The sequence below is a fragment of the Rhincodon typus genome, chromosome 19 (genome assembly GCF_021869965.1).
Source record: "Rhincodon typus isolate 14 chromosome 19, sRhiTyp1.1, whole genome shotgun sequence".
Taxonomy (NCBI): Eukaryota; Metazoa; Chordata; class Chondrichthyes; order Orectolobiformes; family Rhincodontidae; genus Rhincodon; species Rhincodon typus.
In genome coordinates, this window is record NC_063350.1 from 19,394,701 (window position 1) to 19,413,086 (window position 18,386).

At 40.3% G+C, this 18,386-nt stretch overlaps 1 protein-coding gene across 1 annotated transcript in view; it reads left to right on the plus strand.

Moving 5' to 3' along the window:
- The first annotated feature begins 6,693 nt into the window (after positions 1 to 6,693).
- The window catches only part of LOC109933086 (EMILIN-3), a 30,521-nt gene continuing 18,828 nt past the window's right edge, over positions 6,694 to 18,386 (plus strand). The window contains exons 1-4 of the mRNA XM_020532108.2: positions 6,694 to 7,159; positions 7,575 to 7,700; positions 12,670 to 12,833; positions 15,879 to 17,738. Coding sequence (XP_020387697.2) covers positions 6,981 to 7,159; positions 7,575 to 7,700; positions 12,670 to 12,833; positions 15,879 to 17,738 — 2,329 coding nt within the window. The 5' untranslated portion in view covers positions 6,694 to 6,980. The remainder of the gene's footprint in view (positions 7,160 to 7,574; positions 7,701 to 12,669; positions 12,834 to 15,878; positions 17,739 to 18,386) is intronic.

The window sequence follows — 18,386 nt, forward strand, 5'->3', positions numbered from 1 at the left end:
GGGTACCCATGGCTACCCCCTTTGTCTGTAGGAAGTGGGAGGAATTGAAAGAGAAGTTGTTGAGTGTGAGGACGAGTTCGGCTAAGCGGATGAGGGTATCAGTGGAGGGGGACTGGTCGGGCCTGCGGGACAGGAAGAAGCGGAGGGCCTTAAGGCCATCTGCATGGGGAATGCAGGTGTAGAGGGACTGGACATCCATGGTAAAGATGAGGTGTTGGGGACCGGGGAATTGGAAGTTCTGGAGGAGGTGGAGGGTGTGGGTGGTGTCACGGACATAGGTAGGGAGTTCCTGGACCAAGGGGGACAAAATGGAGTCTAGATAGTTGGAGATCAGTTCGGTGGGGCAGGCGCAGGCGGAGACAATGGGGCGACCAGGGCATTCAGGTTTGTGGATTTTGGGAAGGAGATGGAAGCGGGCAGTGCGAGGTTGGGGAACGATGAGGTTGGAGGCCGTGGGTGGGGAGGTCACCTGAGGTGATGAGGTTGTGGATGGTTTGCGAGATGATGGTTTGGTGCTCAGGGGTGGGGTCATGATCAAGGGGGCGGTAGGAGGAGGTGTCGGAGAGTTGGCGTCCGGCCTCGGCGATGTAGAGGTCAGTGCGCCATACTACAACTGCGCCTCCCTTGTCCACGGGTTTTATGGTGAAGTTGGGATTGGAGCGGAGGGAGCGGAGGGCAGGGTCTGTTAGCTGATGAGGCAGGTTATTGTAACCTTGGCTGCTATTCCCTTGTGTTTAAAAGCTGAGGGGCAATTTAATCCAATTGTTTAAAATAGTAACAAAGCAAATTAATAAAATATTTCCTCTGGTATAACCTTCAAAATTGATAGGTTTTTTTTATCACTAAAGTATCAAGGGATACGGTGCAAAGGTGAGTAATTGAAATTGAGATACAGTTCAGTCATAATCAAGCTGAATGGTGGAACAGGCTCAAGGGAATGAATGGTAGATTCCTCTTCCTATATAAACTTCACAAAAAAAAATTAGAAAAGCTTGCGAACTTCCACGAGAAATTAACAACTGTTATAAAATAAAAGGGGTCTAAGTGCCCTACAAATACATTGAGAAGTCAGAGCATGTGAAAGCATTTGCTAGCTGTGGAAAGTAAAGGTTCAACTGCATTAGACATTGAATACTAAAAGGAACCAAAAGAGAATAGAAGAAATAAATGCATCTATCGCTTAAACCTATCACTTAAATATCTACAATGTCTATTGTACTGACAGTTCTATTTCCATATGAACAAGGTAGTGACCTAATACAGCCTTACTAGGATTACCTCTGCAACAATTCACGTACCTTGAATGCCCATCTTTGATGTGCTAATGGGTTATTCTCAACTATCAGAAGCAACTTCTGGGTCTTATTAAAATGGGGTTATGTTTAAAGCCTTAACAAAGATGAATGTATTAGCCAGATGCATTTTATCCTGATGCTGTCAATGCTCTGGAACCTAAACTGATGTTCTTTCTAAATAAGGTGACTGTTAGGTTTAAGTAGGAACCTCTTGCAGTTTGTATGCCCCACTGGAGTCTGGTATGCATGGTTATCAAAGTCAGAACTGTGGGGTTGCATGAAGACCTAGTTTGATGAAACTGTATGCAGGAAACAAGCAACACTTTGTAGCTAGCGAACTTGTCCATTTCTCTGGTAAACAATTTTGTTTAAATTCCCAAAATAATTGCAATTATAAAGTAGGGGAAGGAGTCAAAAGTATAAAATTTCAAAGGAGTTAAACAAATGCTTCCTGATGGCTTAGTCAACAAGTTAGTAAGCTATATTGACAAAGTATGTCCAGGAAGTTATTTGATCTCACCTGGGCGTTATAACTGATCACAGCAGCTCCAATTTAAAGAGGTGAAAAGCAGCAAGATTTGCAAACACTATCCTGCAGTGCCCTGCTGGAACATTGCTTGGTGAGAAACAAATTGAATAGTTTTACAAATGACCTGAATATACACACTGGCTGTGCTCACACTTTGGACAGGGTACCAGAAGTTACCTGTGAATCAGTACTTGTCAATACTTTAAGAAGAAAGAAAACTAACAAGGAAAGAAAAAACACACAATCTTGTTTTACTTATGGACTGTAGCCAATTCTTTTAGGGTGGAGGGATGTGGTCTAAGTTGATGGAGAAGAGTATGGAACACATTCACAGAAATGATAACAGGAATGAGAGGCTTTATTTATCTGAAGAAGAAATATGAGAAAAGAAGGTTGATTTTAGCTTGGCCCACCAAGGGGTAATAATTACCAGTGGGGATAATTGTTTGACCATTAGCCTCTGTATATGTTGCTTTATCACAGCTAATTTCCAGAGTTTCTTGTCCTTGCATCTGTGGAAATGCAAACGAAGCACTGTGATCAGAAAGTTTTGACACACATCGACCTTCATACAGCAGTTCAATCTCAATCTACGTCAGAAACAGCAAATTCCTGTGCAAGTGTATTCTTTGGCTCTTGCATTCTCAGTGATTGCAGGAGTTATGCTGCTGTCAGTTTGATGCACATTAATTTAAATCACAAATTGGCCATCTGGTTTAGGCTATGTAAATCTAGCAGTTGTAAAGAATTTGATGAACCTTTATTGCACATCTGTAATAACTGCATTTGGCACTTTCTCAGAGGAATGCACGTTGGCCTTCTGAATATAAATCAACTCTGGACATTGATTTTTAGAGAAGAAAAGCTCAGCAATAATATTTAGCACTGTCAGTGTACATTTTCACTGAAACCTTCATTGTAATACAGAAGTCAGAAAACAACTAAGGACCTAACCCTAAGCTGGTTACAAATTGGGCAGTGCAAGACCCCTTCAGGAAAATTATCTCATGTTCTCACATTTCCAATTTTTTAAATGTGTCAACTAGCAGCAGAGCTCTGCTTGTGTGTGTAGAACCACAAACGCTGAGCTCCCTCTTGGCCAGAGGAGTTAGATTCACAGCCAGACAATATAAATTCACAGCTGCCAGCTGTAAGCTCGGTAGCTAGAGTATAACCACAGCCTTAAACACCAACCGTGAAACATGACTCCCATGAGTTATTGATTATTTTTCATTTCAGAACATGTCCACTGCCCTAAAGCCCTTTTGATTTTTGGGATAGTCCAGTCTATGCTCATTTGTCCTTCCCACCTCCGGAAATTTCAGGTGATTAACCATGTTGACTACTCCCTCATTAAAAGTTTGTATATGGCATGCACATGTACAGGATGAGGTTTGATCATGATGTGCTGATAATCAAAAAAAGAGTTGCAGCTGATGATTACAGAGACAAAGCTGGCACATTTCAAACAGTTTCACGAGTGTGAGTAGTGAAACCTAATGTGCTTTGTTTACATGATTGGCATTCTGAATAGAGTGCTATCTACTAAATAACCCTGAAATTTCTTCCTTCCTTAGAAGCTCAAGGTTTGTTTCATTAACTTTCATGTTATTACAAATTTCCAAGGAAATGATATCTTTAATGCTTGGTCACATGCATCACCAGAAGAATGCAAATTTCAAGAATGGAGTTACATCAGCATTTAATAAAAGATCCCATTGAATGTACCTTTTGGCCAAACATCCCTTCATCTAAATGGTATCATGGTTTTATTTCTTTGACAGCACGTCTCAAACCTGCAGCTCTACCAGCTCAAAGGACATAGAGTAGAATATAGAATATCATTTATTGTCACTGATGGGAACACCATCACCTTCAGGATTCCCTCAAGTCCCACATCTTCCTGGCTTAGATATGTATCAAAACTCCTTCTATAATCTGGTTGATTTCCTGGAACTCCCTATCTACCAGCACTGTGGAAGCATGATACAGGACTTCAGTGGTCAGAAGGCAAATCACCACCACCTTCTGAGGAATACTCAGGGATTGACAAAAAATGCTGTCATTGCCAGTGACACCTATATCCTCATAAAGATTTAATTTCATCTGAAGGATAAATTAACACCTCTTTGAAAACTGAATCTTCAATAGAGATCTTTTTCCCAAAAAATACTGTTATAATAAATTTTGTAAAAGAATTGACAAGATTTCAAATTTGACTCCACTTCTTTGAATATATAAGTGTTCTGAGATGCCTTACCACACTTACAACCGAAGGTATATTAATTCCATACCTTGCATGTCACACATAAAGCCTGAGTGGGCTGTTATATGAGTTTTGCCCATGAATGTCCTAGAGTGGGAGCCTCTGACAGTGCTACTGAATTTTTATGGTGGCTGCATCTCTCAGCACATGGTCCTGATACTGAACCTTGCCAGTGGGCAGCATGGTGATTAGCACTGCTGCCTCACCACGCCAGGAACCCGGGTTCAATTCCAACCTCGGGCAATTGTCTGTGTGGAGTTTGCATGTTCTTCCTGTGTCTGTGTGGGTTTCCTCCTACAGTCCAAAGGTGTGCAAGCTAGGTGAATTGGCCATGCTAAATTGCCCATAGTGTTCAAGAATGTGTAGATTAGGTGAGTTATAGCGAGATGGGGATGGGTCTGGGTGGGATGCTGTGAGGGTTAGTGTGGACTTGTTGGGCTGAAGGGCCTATTTCCACACTGTAGGGATTCTATGATTTGGTCGAGGATAGTGCCTGACCACCTTTCACTGAGCTGATGGTCTTCCATCAGCAGTTGATACTTAAAACTATGAAGGTCTGCAATGCGTAACTTTCAATTTTATGTTGTATGTTTTACACTATACTATAATTACTGTTGTGAGATCTCGATTATTATCAGGAGTCCAGAAGAAGGGTAATATCTGAAATGTTGACTTTTCCTTTCCTCCAGATGCTGCTTGGCTTGCTGTGTTCTTCCAGCCTCCTGTTTGTCTGCTGGAGATTAACCTCAACCAAATAAAAAATCTGCAACTCTTCGCAGAACGTCTTTGCAATGGCACATTCTAGAAGAAGATGAGAGATGATTGTTACTAGAGAAAACAAAAAATTGGCCTGTAATGTTTGCAATGAGATTGCACGGCGTAACAGTTCTTTAATATTGGTGGAAATGAGCCGACCTGACAAAGGATTTCCATCAGTCTGGCAGTGTCTGCGTCATTTGAACAGAAATGGCTGGCGAAACTCAGCAGGTCCGGCGACAGCTGTGGAGAGAAGACCGAGTTAACGTTTCGGGTCCAGTGACAGTTCTGAACACTATACTGTGTGTGTGTGTGTTTGATTTCTAATTCAATAGCACTGGTTTAACGCTCAGAGAGGTGCCTTTATAACCGCCTAGCCTCTGTAACTTAAATAGTTTGGCTCCGATTTATTCATCACCGACCAGCGCGATACTCAAATGTCAGTACGACCACGCAAGCCAGGAGGTGTGTGCGAAACAGTTCCCGGTCGAATAGCTCGGGGTCAGGGACTCAGAGTCCTGTCTGTACTGCATTAGAGAACGCAGCATCCCCGAGTGGCGATGGAGTATTATGAATATCTGGGTACCCTCTCCCTGTCTGAGACGGTATAATATTTCTACGTGCTTCCGAATGAATTGTCAGCAAACATTAGGGCAGTGATTCTCCGAGCTTTCAGGTTGCAATAAGGAGAGATCTCACAATCTGAACAATTTCTGACTGACACATTGCGTTCCAATCATTCCTCGCTTACTGGTTAACAGTATTCCTTCCAAACTTCAGCTTTCCCTCCACATTAAAGCCTTGGTAATTATTTCCTCCGAACCCCCCACCCAAGGAGCCAAACTGCGGTTGTAGTGCGCACTGCGGACAGTGAGTGACCTGTTTAACTGAGGAAGGGGTGACTGGAACCTGAAACGTTAACTCTGATTTCACTCTACAAATGCTGCCAAACCCCGCTGAGCTTTTCCAGCAATTTCTGTTTTTGTTTCTGATTTCCAGCATCCGCAAGTTATTTCGCTTTTTTAAAAAAATTTAGTCTGACTAACCTGTCTAATTAAACTGGGACCAGGAGTTGTGCACTGTGGTGACCCCTGCGGTCTAACCTGCCCCACATTGTGGTAATGTCCTTTCACTCTCTCCTCTTGCCTGGCATGTTATTAGATAATCCAGTGGTGTGAGGTGGTGTTTAGAAATACAAAATCACCTTCCATCTTCTTTCTCACTCTCTAGCCCAGAAATATCTGCCGCCTAAGAACCCAATCTCCAGCATCAAATAAATAAAAACATGCCTACTCAGTGAGCAGACTGTTTAATTTGTCGAAACCTTTTATTCTTAACTCTTCCCCCCCTCCCCCTTCGAGTTGGATTATATTTCTGCAAATTTGTTCGCCTGCGGTTTCTCTCCCTTTAATAATCTGCAATTAAACGGGAAGGTACAGAGAGGAGGGCGCTGTGAGCCTGCTGCAGAAGGACTGGGGAGAAGACTCGGCTCTAAGACCGGGGAATATCTGTGCTTGAAATGAGTCTGTCATTTCGAAGGGATCAGAAGTTTGGCTCGTGCCCCATCACGGTAGTGAGGGCTACTCGTCACTGAGGGGCTCGGTGTATCTTGGAGAAGGAGGGAGGAAGGCAGAATGACTGCTCCCTCATTGGCAGCGCTGTGAGGATAGGAGGGGGGGGGGGGGGGGGGGGTTGCTGTTGAACTAAATATTAACGAAACGCCCACTTTTGCACGGGTCCGCTCCTTCTTGGAAGTGGAGGTAGACGCGATCAGCGCTGACAACATAGAGAGCTGGAAGCGTGTGGCTCATCGCTCGCCTCCCCAACCAGCAGCCTGCACCATCTCAGATCTGAGTTGCTGACCTGTCGTCTCTGAAAACCAGGACTCTCCCTGCACACCCTTCTCTCTCTCCCCACCTCCCCACACCCCCCTCCCACCCTCTGCACTCTCTCCTTAACGCTGGCCCCAGTGACACTTGTGAACTCTGAACCGGACCACTCAACTTTGGCAGTGAATTCCGCAATCTTGCATCTTCTTCTTCACCTCCACAACCCCCACCTCCCCCCCGCCCCGTGTGTGGGGTGTGAGTGAAGAGGCAGTAACTTCCAGATTGCCCCCAGTGAAGCTCTCACTATGCTGGAGAACACGGCGGGCTCTGGCCCAGTAATCCTACCTTGTCTGCTGCTGACCACTATCCTCCTCGCTCTGATCGATGCCAAGGGCAGCTTCTACGCCCCTTACCGATATAACCTTTTCACCTCAGGGTCTAGCCCCAGCCTGAAAGGAGCGGGACGAGTCTCCGGCCGGCACAAGTGAGTCCCTTTTTCAGCTTTGCTCAAGTCAGTAATTCTTCAAACCGCCTGCAGTGCGAAGCTTCCACATATTTATGTAATTTTTATGCATAATGTTGCTTTTCTTTATTTGCACGCCAAACGCGACGGGCAGCAATGTGCACTTCTGATTTATTTCCACCTTCTCAAACCATACTTACATGCTCTATCTCCTGATCGATTTAGAAAGAGCACATTTGATGCATCATGGAAAATTGCACGTGCTTTATTTTTCACAAGAAAACCTCGTTCAGTTATCAATCCGTGCCTTTGTTCAAAGTTTCATTTCTGCGAGGTGGGGAGGAGAACTGGCATCAAGTGTTGCTGCTGTAAATTGCTGCAGTTACTGAGACAGAGGGAACAAAAGTAAATTTGGTTTGTTTTTTTTTAACTGCAGGAACTATTGTGCTTATATCGTGAAGAAAAATGTCACTTGCACAATGCAGGACGGGACAGATACCTATGTGAAAGCTGAGTACCGCCAGTGTGCTTGGGGCCAGCTGAAGTGTCCAGGAGTGGTCATGTAAGTCTTCAAAACCTCCAAACTGTGCGCCAACACCACATCAGTAACACAGGAGGCGTCCGAGAGGAAATGGGCTGCTAATTTGCAATTACAGCTCATGGTATCTGTATATTTGTTCCCAGTCTAGAGGTGCCTGCGAACGCTGTAGACATTTTTTAAAAATACCTTATCGCAGTAAAATGCGCTATCCAGATTTATTTTTTTTTTGTACGGGACCCCCAATCCATCGGCTCGGGGTGGGGGGGGAAGGTTTCAATCTGGGACAAATCATTTTAAGTTGGAGACTGTGTGACTTTTTTCCAATTGCGCGTCGCCTTTAAACAAAACCACAAGTGATTTTTCATGGTTTCAAAATAAACCTAGGTCGCTTCACGTGCACAAAAGAATACCAGCTTTAAATGACTGCTTTTGTGCAACATTCAATGGAGGATTGCGCCGAATGCTCTGAGCTGATTAAAACTTGATGGTTGAATGTTCCTGGCTTAATACTACTGAGTGTGTTCGCATCCTGTGAAAATTAATACACTCGACTATTTTAAAAAGCGGGATTGTTTGCGTACGTTGATATAACAATTTGAGACAGTTGCCCTAAATTGACAAAACAAAATGAAATAAGATTCTGAGGAACTGCACTGCTGAGGGAAAGGAAACTTTGAGCAGTGGCGCAGTTCTGCCATCTGCTGGTCAGTAAAGGACCGCCGCACGTCCTCAACTCCAACACCCAGTGTCAGAAAATGCCAGGTATTTTTCATCGGAAAATACCTTTGACGGCTTTAATGACATTGATATGATTTAGCACCACAATTACCCATTTAAATGTCATTACATTCAGTTCGTGATAGAGGTCGCATTGAACAAAGACTCCCACTTAAGACTGAACTTGAAGGAGTAAATCATGTTCCCTGGCACATTTAATCCACTACAGTACAGTCAAAACAATCTTTTGATGGAGGAAGGTGGAGTTTTCTAATTGCGTTAGCTTTGTTGGATACGCCAAAGGGAGACTGGAAAAACGATTTGATCACTTTACAGGTAGGAGGTTAACTGGAGTTTTTCTTTAAAATATTCAAAAATTGTGAAGGATTTTCATGAAATCAAGAGATGTTTCCAACTGGTGAGTAGACCAGTAACCAGAAGCACACAGATTTAAGATCATTGGCAAGAATTAGAGGGGTAATTATGAAAAAAAAACAGCTTTTTTGTTACATTTGGAATGCACAGCCTGAAAGGGTGCTGCAAATGGTATACAATTTACAAGGGAATTGGACCTTATATTTAAGAGTAAAACAAAAGTTCAAAGCTATGGATAAAAGCGGAATGACTATGATGACTTTAAAGAAATAGCTAGACATGTTGGGTTGTTTGGCCTGTTTCCATATTATAGGATTCAATCATTTGCTTGTCTAGTACAAGAGGACGTTGTTACCTAAACAGGCATATCTGTCAAATAGTAAGGACAGCGGTAGGGTGGCATCATTGTCATAAGGGTGGCTTTCCAATGAGACAGCTTTTAACTGAAAGGCAAGGATAGTGCATATGCTGGCAAACATAGACTGGCACTAACAGCGCAGCAGTTGATGATCAGCCAGGTATTAATGTAACCAGTGAATGATATGCAGAATATTAGAAACAAAGGCGTGTTCGGGAAGATGTTTCATATTGGCCAGGTTCTATTACTAGCATAGCTTCTTCCAAAAACTGAGCAGATGCTACCACACACCCCAAAGAATGAAGGGCAGCTGCTGTTGAAATGCAGGTTAGCTACTAGTGCAAGTTATGCTGCAGATGTTACGTCTGCTGTAGCAGAAATTTACACAATGTGTTTTCTAGTTCAACGGTTTTTTAACTACTTAAACTGTAAAGAAAACAAATAATTTGTTATGTCAGATGCTGTCAGCAGTGTAGTAACATATATCTTAATAGGAGTAATTTCATATCCCAGATTATATAAACAATCGTGTCTACCTTAGCATCAATGTAAATCAAAATTATAGTGGCTTATGGTTTCCTGTATTGATAGCTACCAGGGAGGCTTGCTTATTACATAACTGTTCCTTATGGTATTGTTACAATTTATTGTTTGCAGTATTAGCATCAATGAGTATCGGTCATACTAAGTGCAGTTATTCTGATGGCCACTTTTCAGCTCATATTCCAATAAACACAGTAACTAGTAGCTAAAGAAGTGTTTGGTGTGTTCCTTGCATTGTTGTTTGCTGATGACATTTATGTATTCCATGAAGTTAAACATTTTTATGTCTGATTTAAAGGAGGGTGGAATATTTTCACGTCTAAACTAGTGAGAAGTATATGTTCTCTAGATAAAGGGAAGATCCTTGGATATATAGTCAGGTAGTCACATTTGGACATTTCTTCCTTGTCATGGTACTGATAGTTGGTTAGTACACCAATCTTATTGCGTGAAGTGTTCTATAAACAGGAGTTAGCTGAGAAAGTATAAAATTAGAATGTTAAAATAGCTAAAGCAGACTTCTCTGACTGATAAGCAGCCATGAAATATTATAATAATAATATTCTTCACTACATCTGTTAAGCATAGACAGCTGCTTGGAAAAGGACATCAAATTGAATTGGGTATGTCTGATTTTGTTGACTCTTATTAAAACTACTAGTTGACTTGGAGTTTCAGATTGTCATAGCAATAAGACTGTATTAGGATTCCAGTTTGGCTTCAAAGAAATAACAATCTGAGAGAATAGTGATCACACCATTAGAATTGTTGGTAACTTTCCAAGAAATTTCACTTTGAACTCCAGCATCAAAACCAGGGCATCCAAAATAACCATTGACTTTTTTCCATAATTAAGAATCATAGAATAGAATACCTGCAGTGTAGATACAGGCCATACTGACCCTCTAAAGAGCATCCTACCTAGACCCAATCCCCACCTGATTCCACATTTCCCATGGCTAATCCACCTAGCCTGCACAACCCTGGACACTACTGGGCAATTTAGCATGATCAGTCCATCTGACGTGCACGTCTTTGGACTGTGGGAGGAAACTGGAGCACCCAGAGGAAACCCACACAGACACAGAGAGAACATGGAAACTCCACACCGTCAGTCACCCAAGGCTGAAATGAAACCCGGATCCCTGGCGCTGTGAGGCAGCAGTGCTAACCACTGAGCCCCCACGTCACCCTAAATTATGGTGAACAAATCTTCCCAAAGATTTTACCATTAAATTACCTATTGATCCATGGATCAATTCACTTTAAATACTTAATTCAGAGAAGAAAAATCATCAGCTGTATTTCTGAAGAAGCGTCCAGACCCGAAACGACAGCTTTCCTGCTCCTCTGATGGTGCCTGACTTGCTGTGTTCCTCCAGCTCCACACTGTGTTATCTCAGGTTCATTTGAAATTAAACTGTTCATTCACTGCAGTGTCAAGAAGATGCTGAATTAAAGGATTGTTTGGTCTGGATGCTCAGATTCAAATGGTCCCAGAATGCTATTTGAAGATAAGCAGCACACCATTATGTGAAATAAGTTTAGTGACTATGCCAGCTGAATTGAGTAAGATTGCACTTCAAAATTAATTAATTAGTTGTACATTGCAATGTACTGAGGATATGACAAGCATTACACAAATACCAATTCTATCTTATGTATTGCTGTCATTGGAAATTAAAATGTGAAATTTGGATTGTAAAACTGCTTGAGGATGGGTGGTAAGTTTAGTAATGTAAAAATTATATAGTTGTACAGAAGGCAAGATTGCCTTAGCTTTAAAGCACCAACAAGTTCAACCACCATTTTTCAATCCAAAGTCTCACTATCAGAAACCGTCATTATGCAGAGTACTATATAAGCACATCTTGTAACTGTCTCACAGCAACAATTAGTCGTTAAATTCCTTGCTGTTGGGGAAAAAAACAACTCCGTATCTTTGTCAATTATGATTGAATTGAAATGATTGCCAAAAGAAGTGACAGATCAATTGTATTATGAACAATGTTACGTGCAAATGTGCATTATACAAATTTAACAAAATGTTAGTATGAGTCTACACGCTAGATTAAGAAGGTTAAAACCCATCAATTTGAATAAACATGAATTGAAGATATTCAATTAGGAGAGATATGGAAAGTCAGGTGCAAGCCGTTGTGCAACATAAGCCAGCTCACATTTGTTCTCTTTGTGTGTTCTCTTGCTAACAAAGTTAATGAAAAACATATTGTTTCATTCATTGGGCTATTTTTAGTTGTTTGAGAGAGCTGAATAACAAGTCTGACTTTGAGCCTCAATCAAATACTGAGATCTACTTGCCAACTGTCATTTAATTGAGTTATAATAAAGATATTTGAAAACACGGAACTATGTTCAAAGTTGCTTAGGTATGCTTGGATCCGAGATACTTTTGCACGTGTAAGCGATCAGCTAGTCACTCCCTCCAAATATCAGCAACAAAAATGTTCTGTTACAGGAGACAAATATTGTATACTGTAAAAGGAAAAATGCAAAAGCATCAAAGTAGCAGCTTAAAGAGTAGCAGAAAGGGTGATTCATTCTAATAATGAGTTCTACCTGTACATTATTCAGGATAGTAGACTGATAGATTACATTTTTCATTAAGTGAATTTGATGTCAGGAATAGCTTTCAGCACAGATGTCACATTGTTTCATTCAAGACTGTCATGCAAAATACATCGTAGTATTTTAATCTTTACTGTCTTATGACTAGGTTCTCAAATAAAACTAAACCACTGAAAATTTGTATACCTACAGCCTTTCCTGAGCCAATTTGTACTGGGGTAAAAGTTCAAAGTAAACAATAACTGACTAAATTGGAAAATCAGGACAAATGTATGTTTCACACCATTTTCATCTTTGTTAAACAATTATTTATTACTGCTATATTTAAAAATGTCAAATATTAACTTTTTAAATCTTCAGATTGTAAATAACTGTTTATTGATCAAAAATAATCCTCTCTCCATACAGGTATCGAACATTTTACAAACCCAAATACAAAATAGGATACAAGACTGTTACAGAATTAGAGTGGAGATGTTGTCCAGGATATTCTGGTGATACTTGCCGGGAAGGTGCTACAGGACTGCCTGAACTTGTGCCATCACACCCTGGACCCAGAAAAGGTTATTATGGTAAGTTTTAATTTCATTCAGGAACTTTTGTCTATGTTTTTTGGAGGTACATAATATTGCTTTACATATCTTTTGGTCCTGAAGCTAGTTACATTTTAAGATGCCAGAGTAATCTTATCTTTTTTGACTGTCAATAATACATTTTTTGTTAATTTGGAATAAACATAAAACAAGACAACCAACTGAGATTTAATTCAGAAATGGCCAAACTCAACCACTTATAACCCAGCCGAGATCATTTCATTTTTCCTTTTATATATCTGAGTTATTTGAAAAGTTCTTTCTTTGGTGCTGTTTCCTCAATGAGAGGTAAATCCTGAATTAGAACCCGAGGTTCTGAAAAGCTAGTGTCCGTAACATGAGAACAGTTCAAATGAATGGGAAACATTTAAGTATTAGTCTAGAATTTCTTACAATGGTGTTGCTATGTTAAAACACTTGTGAAATTCCCCAAGAATCTCATTTAGAATACACTGGATTTTGTCTTTAAAAAGCATTATTTGGGGTTTGAATTGAAGGCCCAATGTGTAATACTGCATTCTCTATGCCCTTACTTATGCATGAAAGTTAAAGCTCATGCACATCAAACTACCCTTTAAAAACATTAGGGTCATTAATTAATATTTTTAAGAGTATATAAATGAATACACTTCAGTTTTCATGCAACTTTTTCTCATGGCTGTTAGGTCTTTCTTAGGAGAAAGATCCAAACTGACTTTTCAAAGTGTAAATAAAACAAAGATTATTTTAAACCCTACTCCTCTTAAACTTTCCAGTGTAAATTTACAGCCTGTTTGAATGGGGCATTTATAAGGAAATTTGGATTCTTCCATCTTTTGCCTGATAAGTGGGAACAGCATTCATGAGCAATGGAGGTTTTGCTAATTTGGTCAGCTTTATGCCAGACTTAGCTGTTGTTTTTGTGCAAATTTTAAGTAAGTTCGAAGCTATGATGCGGAAATTCTGCTTGACAAAAGCATAGGCAATTCTGATTTTGTTGGATGAACCATTAATAAAGAATAGATGTACAATCCAATGTTTAAGGTTTGGCATCTTCCCCTGAATAAATAGCAGTAGAGGAAAAAACAATGTCACTGTATTTGATCATTGATATGCAACACTTCAGTGCATTTAGGAAGTAATAATGAAGAGTAAAAGGATAGCCCCGAGCTTTGAGCAGTCTCATACGATAGGCCATTTCCCACATTTAATTTCCAATGATTTAGAAAAATAAACGTGTAGCATCTGAAACAGTCTGCCAGTGCACTCTCAGATTTCACACTATAACCCAAGTAATTTCACCCATTTCCCTTTTTTTAAGAGCTGTATTGTTTAATAGGAAAATATTCTTAATTTGATAGGGTAATGTTGGGCACTCGCAAATTCTAAAGCATTAAACAATGCTCACAACTATTCAAAAAGTTCAAATCATAAAGTATTCATTGCTATGAAGGCCATATGTATAAATTCATTTGTGAAAGGATCTGCCCTGCAATAACATGATTTTTTACAATTGTGAAGTTCTGGTTACTACACTACAGGAAGGAGTGTGGAGGCTTTGGAGAAGGTACAAAACACTTTTTCCAGGATGTGGCCTGGATTGGTGTACATCAACTGGATTGGCGAGGTTTTGTTTTTGCTAGTGTTAGGGGATAAGGGGCAACCTGATAGAAGTATATAAAATTTTGAGAGGCATGAATAGGGTAGATAGTGGGAGTCTTTTTTTCCCCAGATTTGAAACATCAAATGCTAAGGGGCATAGATTTAAGGTGAAAGAGAGAAAGGTTTAATGGAGATGTGTGAGGTACATTTTTTACACAGTGGGTGGTAGGTGCCTGGAATGCACTGCCAAAGGAGTGGTAGAAGCAGATAAGTTGGCAACATTTGAGAGATTTAGACAGACATATGAATAGACTGGGAATAGATGAATACTGACCATATACAAACAGATGGAAATAGTTTAGAATGGCATTATGGTCATCACAGACGTGGTAGGCCTATTCTTGTGCTATACCGTTCTATGTTGAATGTTGATTACATTGTCAGGTCACCTGACTCCATGATTTAATTTCCATGTCCAAACAAATAAAGAGAGCAAAAAGTTCTAATATCTGCTGATATGTTTAGGATATGTAGGATAATCTCTACGATCAGGTTAAAATGTTATAATCGGCTCTTGGGTTGTTCCTAAAGCAGTTACGTAAAACAGATGTTTTTCTATATTATTTGAGAAGGTCCAACCTCATTTACTGCCCTTTCTTGGAAACCTCTCTCCAGGCAGCGTGCCTAAATGGTGGTTGGTGACGATGGATTGGGTTGGTCTATGATTTATGCTTGGTCCAGTACATGAGTGGCTTGCAGTTGCCTTCAACAGGAGGCTTTCTCCTTCCTCCCGTGTGGTATCAGGTGTTTTGGTAGTAAATGTAGAATGGTATTCAACCTTTTTGGCCACATTTATGAACAATTCTTCCATGCTCATCAAGACCTAGAGTGGAACTTGACCTGGAGCTTCTAGATAGGAAGGCTATCACTGTATCATAAACCCTCCCTTCATCAATTACGCATATCGTGTTTTCGAAAGCTCTTCTAAAAGTAACTTAAGTATTTTTTATGGCCAGCGAGAGGGTGGAAAGGACTTTAGTTTCTGACTCAGGGATAAATGCTAATCGCCCAGCAATCCAAAAACCTTTTGTAACTAAGAGTAATTGATTCACTTCAGGTGATACCTATGTGCCTTCTTGGGTTAACAGAGGCCTTAGAGGAATATGACAAGTTAGCAATTCATCTGTTGTCCAGATCCCTTCTGCATAACACCATGAGAAATCACAATGATATGTGCAATATTATGCTGTAACTAATTTGCTCAGATTGATCTAGACAGCTAACTTTTATGGAACGTGGCTTATAATTCCATAGCTTAATGGCTTCACTAAGACTGAATACTAAATAGTGGTAAAGTTATTCAATTTAATTAGTTATTCAGTTTAGTTCAATTTAGATTTAAATTGTAAAATCCACTAATCTGAGAATATTTATGCCTCCTAGGTCCCAAGGCTCCAGATGTCTACGGAGAACGAATCGATCATTTGGAAGATGAAATGCGACATTTTACACTATCGTTTGAGAGACTCCAATCCATGGTGAGTGGGATCAGTGACAGTCTCAGACAATCCATTCAGAAAGACACCAATAAAATGATTGTATCATGGCTGAATAATCTAAAATGTCCTGATAAAGACTTTGCATGCATAACTGAAAGCCTGAAAAATCTGAGTAAAGGACACCCACCAGCGATGGGAGACTTGGAAGGCAAGATCCCAGAGGATAAGGATGTCTTGAAAACAAACAGTGACTTGCTGCATGACGTTTATGGGATGGTGATTCGTCATGATCGCCAAATCAGCCAACTTCTGGAGGCCAGTAGACCACCTACACCTACGGCAACTGGGGATTTTCTCAACAGCTTTATAGATGACAGGCTCACCAAGTTCCGAGCTGACCTACTTGATGGATTTGAAAACAGATTCAATGTCTTGCAAACTGTCTGTGATTACAAAGTAAACTTAATCCAACAACAGTGTGATGAACAGAAGAACATAAATCAACGCCTTGAAGGAATGATTAGTGGAAAAGAATCTGACCTAAAAAAGGAGATTAATAACTTACAAACTCAGATTGGTGGATTGACTGTAACTGAAAATTGCTGTGACAAAGTCAAGTACTTGTCAGATAAAATCAATGCCCTGGAACGGAACCTAAAAGAAATCTCAGACTATCAAAGATCATTAACAACTCGGTTTGAGAGTGAGTTGCCGCAATTCCCTAGTATTCATTTCGAAAATGAGTACAACAGTAGGCTAGATGACATTGAAGCCAAAATCAATGCCACAGAGAGGAGACTGGAAGAAAATTGTCTGTTCATAGAAAACAACATGAAGGGACATCTTGGAACTGAGCTGGACGGTATGAAGACATTCCTACATGATAAACTAAAGGACGTTGAAGGCCGAGTTACTGTTATTGTTGAGGAGTTGAGCAATGTATCTATTCCTGCCAGCCTAGAAGGAGAAGTAATCCCAAGGCTAGAAACAGAGATTTCAACAATTAAGAAGAAAACTAATGATGGCCTGGTTGATTTGGAAGGAAGACTAGAAGTTTTGGAGAATCTGTGTCCTGTTAGTTGTACCTCAATTATTAGTGACATTGAAACTCTAAGAACAGAAATTGATGATTGCCACAGAAACTGCCAAGATATTGTGACAAAACTAGATAAGAACTCTGGTCTACTTAACAAACTTAACTACTCTATGTTTGAAATAAACAGAAAAATTAAAGAGGAAGAAGAATCCAGTGCCGTGCAGGGAGAAATTACTTTACTAAAGATCAACATCAACTCCGTGAACAAGACCCTAAAAGGGATCAAAGACTCTGTCAGCAAATATGCTGATGACTTTGCGTTTGCCAATTCAACGTGGGATGAACACGAGCGCAAAATGACAGATGAAGTCCACCTGATCCAACAGATAGTGAACAGCCAAGGTTCTCAGCTCCTTTTTAATGACAAGCGAGTCCATGAGCTCAAAGGTGATCTGGAACGAATTAACCATCGGATAATGTCAGATCTCCATAACTGCAAACACAACGCTCAAGATATCCAGAAGGAAGTGTCACAGGTTGACAGACGAGTGGCTCAGATGGAGAGTGTGTGCAACAAACTAAGTGCAGTATTAAACAGTCTGGATTATATTAAGGATGGTTTGGATAATCATGCTGGTGATTTGTGGAATTACTTAGACCGCATGAATTTAACCCTCATGGTACACAATCAAGACATCACTGCTCTGAGAGATTCAGTCAATGAGTGCCATACAAGAATAACAGGCATCGGAAATCGGGCATTAGATGGTAAGCATCAACAATGCTGTACCTTCACTACAGTTTTACAAATCGGATGTAAAATAGCTAGGTCAAACTTATAGGATTTCTTCAAAATTCCTAATCATAACCCGATATTCATACTAACATTATGAAATAAGTCTGTACAATAGTGAAAAAGCATAGAGACAATTACCCATTATACACACCATTTATTCTATACATCTACTGTGGAGCAGTAATCCAAAGAAAAGGGTTTAGACAGCTTCATAAACTGCAAAGGTGAAATTCAGTTTGTTTAATCATCAGCTGAATCCAGTAATTGGATGACTACCTTTACAGCAAGTTACAAGGATCCGGTTCTGAAACAAAATCATTACTTCCTTTAAACTTGGCTGAGGTTGGGACTTGAGGCGAGTGGAAGAGATTTAGTTTCTCTACAAAAGAAAGATAAGTAATAGTTTCAGGAGAAAGGTCAGGCATTTAGGACTGAGTTGAGACATTTCTTCTTCAGATAATCCTGAACCTTTGGAATTTTGTAGCCCAGAGGACCAGGGATGCTTTGTCTTTTGAGTATAACTTTAGGTTTTCAAAGAATATGGGAATAGAGCCAGAAAGTGGAGTCGAGATAGGTGCTCAGCCATGATTTTATTGGATGGCAAAGCAGACTTTCAGGCC